Here is a 12,213-nt window from a genome sequence, read left to right as displayed (position 1 = left end):
TAGCAATTCTCATATCAGACAAAACAGACTTTAAAATAAAGTCTGTTTTGTCTGATATGAGAATTGCTACTCCAGCTTTCTTTTGATTTCCATTTGCATGGAATATCTTTTTCCACCCCCTCACTTTCAGTCTGTACGTGTCCCTAGGTCTGAAGTGGGTCTCTTGTAGACAGCATGTATATAGGTCTTGTTTTTGTATCCATTCAGCCACTCTGTGTCTTTTGGTTGGAGCATTTAATCCATTTACATTTATGGTAATTATTGATATGTATGTTCCTATTACCATTTTCTTAATTGTTTTGGGGGTTTTTTTGTGGGTATTTTCCTTTGCTTGTGTTTCCTGCCTAGAGAAGTTCCTTTAGCATTTGTTGTAAAGCTGGTTTGGTGGTGCTGAATTCTCTTAGCTTTTGCTTCTCTGTAAAGGTTTTACTTTCTCCATCAAATCTGAATGAGATCCTTGCTGGGTAGAGTAATCTTGGTTGTACTGTTTTTCCCTTTCGTCACTTTAAATATGTCCTTCCACTCCCTCCTGGCTTGCAGCGTTTCTGCTGCAGGATCAGCTGTTAACCTTTTGGGAATTCCCTTGTACGTTTATTGTTGTTTTCCCTTGCTGCTTTTAATATTTTTTCTTTTATTTAATTTTTGATAGTTTGGTTAATATGTGTCTTGGTGTGTTTCTCCTTGGATTTATCCTGTATGGGACTCTCTGCTCTTCCTGCACTTGATTGACTGTTTCCTTTCCCATATTAGGGAAGTTTTCGACTATAATCTCTTCAAATATTTTCTCAGTCCCTTTCTTTTTCTCTTCTTCTTCTGGGACCCTTATAGTTCGAACGTTGGTGTGTTTAATGTTGTCCCAGAGGTCTCTGAGACTGTCCTCAATTCTTTTCATTCTTTTTTCTTTATTCTGCTCTGTGGTAGTTATTTCCACTATTTTATCTTCCAGGTCACTTATCCATTCTTCTGCCTCAGTTATTCTGCTATTGATTCCTTCTAGAGAATTTTTAATTTCATTTATTTTGTGTTCATCATTGTTTGTTTGCTCTTTAGTTCTTCTAGGTCTTGTATTTTCTCCATTCTATTTCCAATATTTTGGATCATCTTTACTATCATTACTCTGAATTGTTTTTCAGGCAGACTGCCTACTTCATCTTCATTTGTTTGGCCTGGTAAGTTTTTTCCTTGCTCCTTCATCTGCTCTGTATTTCTCTCTCTTCTCATTTTGCTTAACTTACTGTGTTTGGGGTCTCCTTTTTGCAGGCTGCAGGTTCGTAGTTCCTGTTGTTTTTGGTGCCTGCCCCCAGTGGGTAAGGTTGGTTCAGTGGGTTGTGTAGGCTTCCTGGTGGAGGGGACTGGTGCCTGTGTTCTGGTGGATGAGGCTGGATCTTGTCTTTCTGGTGGGCAGGACCATGTCCGGTGGTGTGTTTTGGGGTGCCTGTAACCTTATTATGATTTTAGGCAGCCTTTCTGCTAATGGGTGGGGTTGTGTTCCTGTCTTGCTAGTTGTTTGACATGGGGTATCCAGCAGTGGAGCTTGCTGGTTGTTGAGTGGAGCTAGGTCTTAGCGCTGAGATGGAGATCTCTGGGAGAGCTCTCACCGATTGATATTACGTGGGGTGGAGAGGCCTCTGGTGGTCCAGTGTCCTGAATTCGGCTCTCCCACCTCCAAGGCTCAGGCCTGACACCCAGCCGGAGCATCAAGACCCTGTCAGCCACACAGCCTGGTACGTGGGGAGTTTCTTGCCTTTTGGGGAGTCTGAGGTCTTCTGCCAGCATTCAGTAGATGTTCTGTAGGAGCTGTTCCACATGTAGATGTATTTTTTTTTTCTTTTTTGCGGTACGCAGGCCTCTCACTGCTGTGGCCTCTCCCATTGCGGAGCACAGGCTCCAGACACGCAGGCTCAGTGGCCATGGCTCATGGGTCCAGCCGCTCCGCGGCATGTGGGATCTTCCCGGACCGGGGCACGATCCCATGTCCCCTGCATCGGTAGGCGGACTCTCAACCACTGTGCCACCAGGGAAGCCCTGTAGATGTATTTTTGATGTATCTGTGGGGAGCAAGGTGATCTCCATGCCTTACTCCTCTGCCATCTTGAAGGTCCTTCTTCTTTCCTATTTGTTGATTGATTCATCAGTCAGTCATACACTAACCCATTCAAGAAGTATAATTCCAGAGATATAGCAGTAAACAAAACTGATACTGTTTTTGGTTTCATAGAAGACAGCCAGTGAACAAGTAGTTGGGAATGTGTTGCATTTAATGACAGGGTATGTTACGAAGGAAGCTAAGAGTATTGGAGATGATTTCTCTGAGAAAGTAATATTTAAGTTGAGACCTGAATGCTGATTGACCCTGGGAGAAGAGATGTTTCCCAGTAGAAGAAACAGTATGTACAAAACAGTATGTACTCTGAGGTGAATGTGTTTGGCAAGTTGGAGGAACTGACAGAAGATACGTAAATCTAGAGCATGAATGCAAAGGGGATAGTGCTAGAGTCTGGAGTTCAGCAGCACCATATCCCAGAAGGCTTTAGAAAACCAGGTTGATATGTTTGGACTTTATTGGAAGGACAGTGTAGACATTGTAGAGTTTTAAGCAGTAAATTGATATCATCCTAGAATTTTAGAGAGATCATTCTGACTCCCAAGTGGAAGGGGCAAGAATTGACACAAGGAGACCAGTAAGGTTATTTCAGCAATGAAATGTAAGATGAGGATGGCTTATATTAGGATGATGGCAATGGGAATGGGTAGAAGTGAATTGACTAGAGACATGTTTAGGAAATAGAAATAGGACTAATTTCTGATGAGGTCCTCATCAGAAGTCTTGTCTGACAGAAGGATAATGGTAGTTTGTTGTTTTTAATTATTATTGCCAAGCTTCATTAAGTATTTTTTATATGCCACGCATCATGCTAATGAATCTCGTTTAATCCCCAACAATCCTATAAGGTAGATATTAATATTTCTGTACCCATTTTACAGACAGAAAACAGGCTTACAGGGATTCAATGCATCGTCCAGGGTTATACAATTGCTAATTAGCAACCTGCAGGTCAGCTTGAGCAACTGGCTGCTGTTTCTCTAAGACAGGAGACTGTGAGCCAGGACAGTTCTGTAGAGAAGAATGATGATTTCGTTTTGGGTTATGTTAAACTTGAGAGAGCTGTGAGAAAGCCAAGTGGAGTTTCAAGTAGACAGTGGCATCTGGTATAAATGCCCTCCTTTGTGTTGAATGAAGCACAAGCCTGATGTAGCCAATCATGGCAAGCAGAATAGGACATGGAATTTTTAGGAGATTGATCAGGAACATTATCAGACTAAGTATAGTGTCTTATAGTTCCATTAGATGTATTGAATGGGATTGGATTTCCAAAGTGAGAATAAGACTTTGAATTCATATGTATTTCCTTTTATTCGAAAACCACTAACGGTATTAATTAAAGCAAAACCTTTAACTTAAAACTGGGTAATTAACTGTGATTTCAGAAATGTAAGTAGAACCGTAATTCATGAAATTGATACGTATTCCTCCCGTTCGCTGAGATTTAACTACCAACCTTCTGCCATCCTTCTTTCCTCATCCTCTCTTCCAACTTTATGTATGGCAAATCTTATGTGGTTTTGTAATGAGCGTCACGTAGCAATTTATAATTAAACAGCTGAGGTGAAATGTTCTGTTGTGTTGCTTCTGACTGGATCTTAATTTTTCAATTTCTGAGTAAAAGCGCTGCAGATTTAAAGCCTTGTAAACTCTCTTTTATTTAGAAATTGCTACTCGCAAGTGTAGGAAAACTGTAAAGTTTGCAAAATGTTTTACTTGGTGTTCCAAATATCATCTGTCAAAGTATGAACATGTGCTAGCTACAGCAATATGTTAAATAAGGCAAAGAAGAAATTTTCTTTGCATCACTTTCCAAACTCTGCAGACTGTAAGATTAGATCCTCTCGAATGAAGTAAAGAGGGTAAAGGAACAATTAGGATAAATTCAATCAGTATAGTTATTCTGGTTAACTGTTGCCTAGAGCTCTCTTTTAGAAGGATCTCTCCACTTCAGTGCTGGTCGTGAACAGTAAAAACAGAGAGACCTTGGTTGTCTTGCTGCAGCCCCTATGGTAGTGTTGGGTGCAAAATAGGAGTTCAGTGAATACTTGTTGAATAAATGACCACACAGCAATAACAACTCTTTCTCCTCCATTTATTAACATACTGGTATGTCCCAGGCATTGGGTTAGAGATGTTATGCATATTATCTCATTTAATTCTTATCCCTATTTTATATATAAAGGCGATGAGGAAACTGAGGCTTGTTGGGGTGAAGTCACCCGCATCTTGTTAAGATCTGGTAGTAGTAGAGCCAGGACTGAAACCTGGGTCTATTGGACTCCAAGATCCATCCCCTCCTAGTTCAAAAGCTTAAGACAGGAGGTATTTCTCCCTACTTGTGCTGTTACTTTGGTCTACATTTAAATTTTTTTTAATTTATTTTATTTTTTTGGCTGCATTGGGTCTTCGTTGCTGCATGCGGGCTTCCTCTAGTTGTGATGAGCGGGGGCTACTCTTCGTTGCGTTGTGCATGCTTCTCATTGCGGTGGCTTTTCTTGCTGTGGAGCACTGGCTCTAGGCGTGCGGGCTGCAGTAGTTGTGTCGTGTGGACTCAGTAGTTGTGGCTTGCGGGCTCTAGAGTGCAGGCTCAGTAGTTGTGGTGCACGGGCTTAGTTGCTCCGCGGCATGTGGGATCTTCCCCGACTAGGGCTCAAACCCGTGTCCCCTGCATCGGCAGGCGATTCTTAACCACTGCGCCACCAGGGAAGCCCCTACATTTTCAAAATTCAGTATATTTTGAAATATAGTGAGGTAACATTTTTAAAAATTCATTTTTATTAGCGAACTCTAATAGGTTTTCCATTTCCCTAGGCTTTATATGGGCGCTTGAACTGTATTAGTGTATCCAACTACAAATGTGACCAAAATGTAAACTTACTATAATATTTTCTACTTTGATATGGTAAGGAGATACAGAAGACTTTGTATTATTTCACATATATTAGGAAGCCCAACCATTAGGAAGTGGTTTTTTTTTTTTGTCTTTATTGGAGTATAATTGCTTTACAATGGTGTGTTAGTTTCTGCTTTATAACAAAGTGAATCAGCTATACATATACATATATCCCCATATCTCCTCCCTCTTGCGTCTCCCTCCCACCCTCCCTATCCCACCCCTCTAGGTGGTCACAAAGCACCAAGCTGATCTCCCTGTGTTATGCGGCTGCTTCCCACTAGCTATCTGTTTTACATTCGGTAGAGTATATATGTCCATGCCACTCTCTCACTTCGTCCCAGCTTACCGTTCCCCCTCCCCGTGTCCTCAAGTCCATTCTCTACGTCTGCATCTTTATACCTGTCCTGCCTCTAGGTTCTTCAGAACCCTTTTTTTTTTTTTTAGATTCCATATATATGTGTTAGCATATGGTATTTGTTTTTCTCTTTCTGCCTTACTTCATTCACTCTGTATGATAGTCTCTAGGTCCATCCACCTCACTGCAAATAACTCAATTTCGTTTCTTTTTATGGCTGAGTAATATTCCATTGTATATATGTGCCACATCTTCTTTATCCATTCATCTGTTGATAGGTTGCTTCCATGCCCTGGCTATTGTAAATAGAGCCGCAGTGAACGTCGTGGTACATAACTCTTTTTGAATTATGGTTTTCTCAGGGTATATGCCCAGTAGTAGGATTGCTGGGTCGTATGGTAGTTCTATTTTTATTTATTTATTTATTTTATTTTGCGGTACGTGGGCCTCTCACTGTCGTGGCCTCTCCCGTTGCGGAGCACAGGCTCCGGACACACAGGCTCAGCGGCCATGGCTCACGGGCCCAGCTGCTTCGCGGCATGTGGGATCTTCCCAGACCGGGGCACGAACCCGCGTCCCCTGCATCGGCAGGCGGACTCTCAACCACTGCGCCACCAGGGAAGCCCCTATTTTTAGTTTTTTAAGGAACCTCCATACTGTTCTCCATAGTGGCTGTATCAATTTATATTCCCACCAACAGTGCAAGAGGGTTCCCTTTTCTCCACACCCTCTCCAGCATTTATTGTTTGTAGATTTTTTGATGATGGCCATTCTCACTGGTGTGAGGTGATACCTCATTGCAGTTTTGATTTGCCTTTCTCTAATGATTAGTGATGTTGAGCCTCCTTTCATGTGTTTGTAGGCAGTGTATTTTTAAACCACCTTGATTTCTTACGTCTGATTAATCTGGAAAAGGTAGCCGGTTGAAGGTGGTCTCTGTGTGGTTACCCATATCTGTTATTATTGTGTTTGTTCAGATGGACTTTTATTCTCTACTAATCTATTGTCATTTGCTCCTCCTGCATGCCCAACCCAGATACCAAAAATCTAATTTCCTAATGACATCATTATCTCTATAGCAGCTGGTTTTGATAAAGGATTCTAAGTCCAGTGAGGTCAGAAGCAGCAGCAAATGAATTTAGAAGAAACAAATCTTGTGTATGTTCTTGTCATTTTTAAAAAGTGTGAGATGTGGAAGTGATTTTTAAACAGTAGTATGATGTAATTTAGAATATATATATTCTAATATATATTTTATATATTCTAATATATATTCTAATATATATATTCTATATATATATCTATATATATCTATATATATCTCTCTATATATAGATATATCTATATATCTATCTATATATCTCTATATATCTATATCTATATCTATATATCTATATCTATATATCTATATCAATATATATAGATATCTATATATCTATATATCTATATATATTCTATATATATATAATATATTCTAATATAATATATTCTAATATATTCTAATATATATATATATATAACATTCAGAAATACTCTGTGTATTTTCTGAGTCTAAAGTACTATACATATCAGTATTGATGTTTAAGAAAGTTCTGGATGGCGAACGTGGAGAGCACTGCTGAACATGGTGCACTGACAGTTCCTCCCTGCGAGGATCTCGCCACCTCCTTCTTTCCACTTACCTGTCGTTGTTCTTGGTCTGTTCTCCATCTGCCTCTGTTCTCCATCTGCCTCACCTCTCCTGTTGAGCTCCTCCCAATCTTGGAACTCCACTGAGAAACTGATGGGAAGTAGTTTATATGTTCATGGTCCTGTGGTGGTTGGAATTCTGAGATTATATGGGCATACCTCGTTTTCTGAAAGACATGGTGTGTTACATGAGTTAAAAGGCTTTTTCAGGTCATTGAACAGAAAATATTCAATCTGTCTCTGGTGCCTCACTTGAAGTATTCAAGAAAACTCACTAGTGAACAGATATTTAATGCCAATTTAAAATGCTACCATTTAAGAGGGATTTTCAACTATCTGAAAAATGTTGGAACAACTTGTGGCATTGTTTGGTTTGGTGAATCCTATAGTGAATCCTCTAATATAAGAAGATGGCATTGCATGCACCCATTCTAAATGAGATTAAATTATAATGGAAATATTTCCATCCTTCCCTCCTACCCAAAGCCTGTTTTCTTCCTTTTCCAAGTCCCTGAAAGCTTTCCGCCTGCTGTTTGGCTGTTGCTGCCACCTAATGTCTCAAAATAAAATTGCAATGAGTTTGCCTTTTCCAAAAGATTCACATTATTGTGCAATTTATGGAAATAACTGTTTGAGAGCAACAGTTGTTTTTCTTTAACTCTTAAATAATAGCACCCTGAAGTGATTACTTATTGTGAAGACAATATGGGTAGCATATATTCCGCTAGTAAATGTGGAGCTAATAAAGCAGGAAGGGATTTAAGAGTCCTAGTCCCTAGTAAAGGACAACTTGCTAGTGTGACCTTGACGTGTACTTCCCTTCATAATATCAGGCTCATTGCTCTGAAAGGTCTGTTCTAGCTTTAACACCTTTTTCTTTTCTGTGTGTAATTTTGGTTATAAAAGTATAACCCTTATACATGATGCTGTTTATTTCTTTGGGTTAACGTTCTCAGTGTTGACTGTGTTTTCTTTTAGAGTTGTGTTAAATAGATGGTCACGTTTTCACTGTATGAGTAGATAGCTTTGATGGCTTTCCTTTGCTCGATTAGCAGAGACAGATCTGAAGATTTTCTGTTGTAAATACAGCCTTACCCAGAGTGACACTTCCTTGCTTGCTTAGTTATGTGTGGGCTTCTTTACCTTGACTTTGGCCTTGTAACAGAAGTTGCAAAGATTGCAAAGTTAACTGTGCTGCTTACAGAGTTCCTGGATATTTTTCTTTAATCCATATCTGGACTTTAAATATTTATAATTACACTATTCAATTTTCTTTACAGTTTTGAAATAGAGCATTAGTATTTCCATGGGCTAGAAAGAGATCTGAAGATAGAAAGTTTTCTAGATACAGGAGAGTGAAAAGAGATGGAGTTTGCTGTATGTGACAGCATTTTCTTTATTTTATTTTTAAAATAATATTTATTTGTTTATTTGGCTGCGCTGAGTCTTAGTTGTGGCACGTGGGATCTTTTAGTTGCGGCATGCAGGATCTTTTAGTTGCGGCATGTGGGATCTAGTTACCTGACCAGGGATCGAACCCAGGCCCCCTGCTTTGGGAGTGTGGAGTCTTAGCCACTGGACCACCAGAGAAGTCCCCGACAGCATTTTCTTAAAATCATGAAGAATGATACAATTTGGCAAAAACCTTTCCTTGAGGATTCTGTCATCTTAAACTGGCTTTGTAAAGAATATTTTGTTTATGGATAGTGTTTTAACAGATATTTTGGTTGTTGCTGTTTCTCTTAGTAACATTGTAAATAAGACATTCATCCTTTATAATTCTGTAGATGGTTAAGACAAAGTTGAATGAACATAAACCCTCACCTTCAACTAGTTTTGGCTTAACTGTTAACAGATCTTTTATAGAATTGATTCCTAGACCGCTGGTGGGTGGAGAACCTTTTGAATAAAATAAAAATGGATTTGAACCTGCTATTATTTTTTTGTTTAGATACCATCCCTATTCAGATGGGCAAGAATCTGAATTAAATACAGTTTGCTTTGCTACTGTCCTTTGCCTACAGACTTTTCAGACAGGTTTCAGTGATCTTGTTCAAGCCATCCTGACCGAATTGTACCAGTAAAATCTTGAGACTCAGCCTGAAGTGACTGGCGTACTGCTAAATATAGAACTCTTATTGCTTTGAACTGCTAATTTTGTTAGTCTATTGAAAAAGTTACTATTACTACCATCAGGTTTATCAGGCCCAATTCCTTATAAGCTTGAGCAGAACGACCAGAATTTCATTATCTTTTTGCTGCTGAAACCTTTCCTTTCTGATGCTCTACAGTTTTATTAAACATTGCTGTCAGATTTCTGTTTATTATCCAATTATTACTCACAGTTTTTCCTGAACTGAATACTGAATGAAGGCATAGGATGGCTTTAAAGTACTGGTTAAGAGCCTAGCCTCTGAAGTCAAATTTCCTGAGTTTGAATCCTAGCCTTACGTTGCTCTATGATCTTGCGCAAGTTATTTAACCGCTGTGAACTTCAAGCCTTCCCGCGTATCCCAGATGAGGTCTGGGACAGGCTCCCATAGCACTCTGTACTTTGCAATGAAATAATTGTTTTAATCCTTTTTGTTTAGTGCCTTTCTCTTCCTACTGGATAGTTTGCTCCATGATGCCAGAAACTGCCTTTTTCTTTATGGTTTTTCTAGTTCCTGACATGTCTTGCACATAGATGAATGGTAAATTTTGTTGAATGATTAAATGAGCTCTCATTTAAGAGGTAAAGAAACTGAGATGTGTATCATGCGTGACTTACCTCAATTCATACATTTTCTGAAACAGTTATAAGTAGAACTCAAGTTTCCGGTCTCCTACATAATGGTACTTTCCACTCTTTCTATTACACTATGAAAATTGAAGATCTAGAGAGGGGTTAAGCAATATCTACAAATAATTGTGTTACAGAGGCAGAATACACACATACTTAAAGGGGCTAGGGAAATTGAGAGGCAAATAAAAAGTCCTTTTGCCAGGGGTTGGGTATAGAAAGGCTTAATGAAGGAGGAAACATTTGAACTGTCCCTACAGGTAGATTTTGGACAGGTCACTCTAGACATAAACAGCATTTTATGTAATTGTATGTATCATCTTAGTCTTGATATCTTTAATCTCTTTTTTTTTCAGTAAATCTCTAAAATGTATATTTTAGCCAGCTAATGATTTGTCTTATTTCAGTGAACAATGTGGGAATATCGTATGAGTATCCGGAATACTTTTTGGATGTTCCTGACTTGGACAGTGTAAGTCGTTCTTTATAGATTATGGTCACAAAAAGAATGCACGTAGATGTGTGTGAGACAATATGGTATAACGTTCAGGCTCTGAGCACTAGAGTCCAACTAACGGCTGAGGTTCACACCCTGGTCCTTCTACTCTACCTGAGTTACCTGGGGAATGACCCAACCATACTTAGTCTCCATCCTCCTGTCTGTAGAATAGGCAGCTTTACAGAGATGTTAGAAGGATTGAATGAGAAAATATTTATCACCTCATTTGTACAGGGCCAGCTTCAATAATAGCTCCAGTTTTTTATTATCACTTTTATTATATCAAAACAGCTCTGTTTAAGTATCAGGATTCTAAACATCAATTTAAAAACCATGAATGTGTTAATATCAATATAAAGCAATATGGTTGATTGAGATAAACTAGCTCTACCAAAATGAAAACTATATCCTTGATGCATGTATAATTCTTTAATAAAAACTAGAAAAGCATATCATTGAAGGAATATGTAAATTTAAAAAAATTATTGAAAATCTTAGATTCAATAATTTCTCCTTTCCATGTTAGCAGAGAGGAAACTGCATATTTATTTTAGGTTTAGTATGTCTTTTTGCTTGCACGTTTCACTTGTACATATACCTTGAATTTTGTGTATTAGTATGAATTGCTGCATTTGGTAGAAAAGTACTATAACACAGAGTAAAATAAAATCTGCCTCTTTGCCCCAACTCCTCTCATTTTCCAAGTTCTTTATTGTATCTGGGGAAACTTTCAGTGCATCTCTGGATCACTTACATATGTATCTAATATGGTTACTTCCATGATCAAATCTATATAAAATTATCAATATTTCTTTTGCAGACCATCAAGAAACTGATAAATGTTAATGTTCTTTCTGTTTGCAAGGTAAGCATCTTCTTTATAAATATGTCATCTTCTTTTGTTTTTTTTCTATTTAAAAACACTGAATCAGTTTGTTCATTTCAGTCAGCTCTTGTTTTGATGTAAGTATATATTCCAGATGAAAGCGATCTATTTCCTCGTGTCTTCAGGAAATAGAACTAAATGCCAAACAGGTGTCTGTATAGTTTTACTTTTTAACAAATGAACATTTATTAAATGCTTCCTATACGCAAGCACTGTAGTAGGCCCTGGGACTATACAAACTAACTTAGGCTGAGGATGGATTGTTTTACAAAGTTTTCATCTGCATATAATTCATCACTGATAAATTGTTTCCATCCCATATCCTCTGTGGTCTACTTAAGGTGATGAGCTAAAGGTTGTGGGAAAGCATCCTATGGGGAGTGTGGGACCATAGGGTAATGAGAGTGATTTTTATTAGCCACACATGAAAACTACTCTCATTTCTAGTTGCTAGGCATTCATTATAGCCATGTCGCTCGTATATGCCAACAAAAGACACCACAGCTAATATATGATAAAAGGACGAATAGCTAGGAAGTATGAGCATCTGAACACCATTTCCCCCCTTTTTTTTTTGGTCACACTGTGCGACATGCAGGATCTTAGTTCCCTGACCGGGGATCAAACCCCTGCAGTGGAAGTATGGAGTCCTAACCACTGGATTGCCAGGGAATTCCCATTTCCCCTTCTATTTTAACAGTAACTACAATGAGATATCACACCTTGATTATACATACCAGACCAGAAGAAAATATTGCCTGAGGCAGAATTTCCATACGTAATGTTGGGTAGTTTAAATTTGAACATAGTGTTGGAAAAGCCTAATTATTTTCATTAACTCTTATATACTAATTTAAGAAAACCAAAAAACCATTTAGCTCCAAAGTATTAGAAGTGACCAGATAAATATAAATAAGAACGTAATTATTAATTTTTACTCAATGGCGTAGTCTTGATCCTTTTTTCTATTGTGATATTTAAAAGAAAAGCTCTCCTTGG

General features: G+C 38.5%; 1 protein-coding gene across 4 annotated transcripts in view; it reads left to right on the top strand.

The window, feature by feature from the left end:
- The window catches only part of HSD17B12 (hydroxysteroid 17-beta dehydrogenase 12), a 162,434-nt gene that overhangs the window by 110,939 nt on the left and 39,282 nt on the right, over window positions 1–12,213 (top strand). For all 4 annotated transcript variants that reach the window (XM_027114947.1, XM_027114950.1, XM_027114948.1 and 1 more), the window contains 2 exons: window positions 10,237–10,301; window positions 11,149–11,193. In XM_027114947.1, the coding sequence (XP_026970748.1) occupies window positions 10,237–10,301; window positions 11,149–11,193 (110 nt within the window). The remainder of the gene's footprint in view (window positions 1–10,236; window positions 10,302–11,148; window positions 11,194–12,213) is intronic.

Source organism: Aethalodelphis obliquidens, unplaced genomic scaffold (genome assembly GCF_003676395.1).
Source record: "Aethalodelphis obliquidens isolate GAN/ISIS:26980383/991018 unplaced genomic scaffold, ASM367639v1 scaffold14, whole genome shotgun sequence".
Taxonomy (NCBI): Eukaryota; Metazoa; Chordata; class Mammalia; order Artiodactyla; family Delphinidae; genus Aethalodelphis; species Aethalodelphis obliquidens.
Note: the sequence above shows the minus strand (reverse complement) of the source record. Positions and strands in the feature narration are given on the sequence as shown.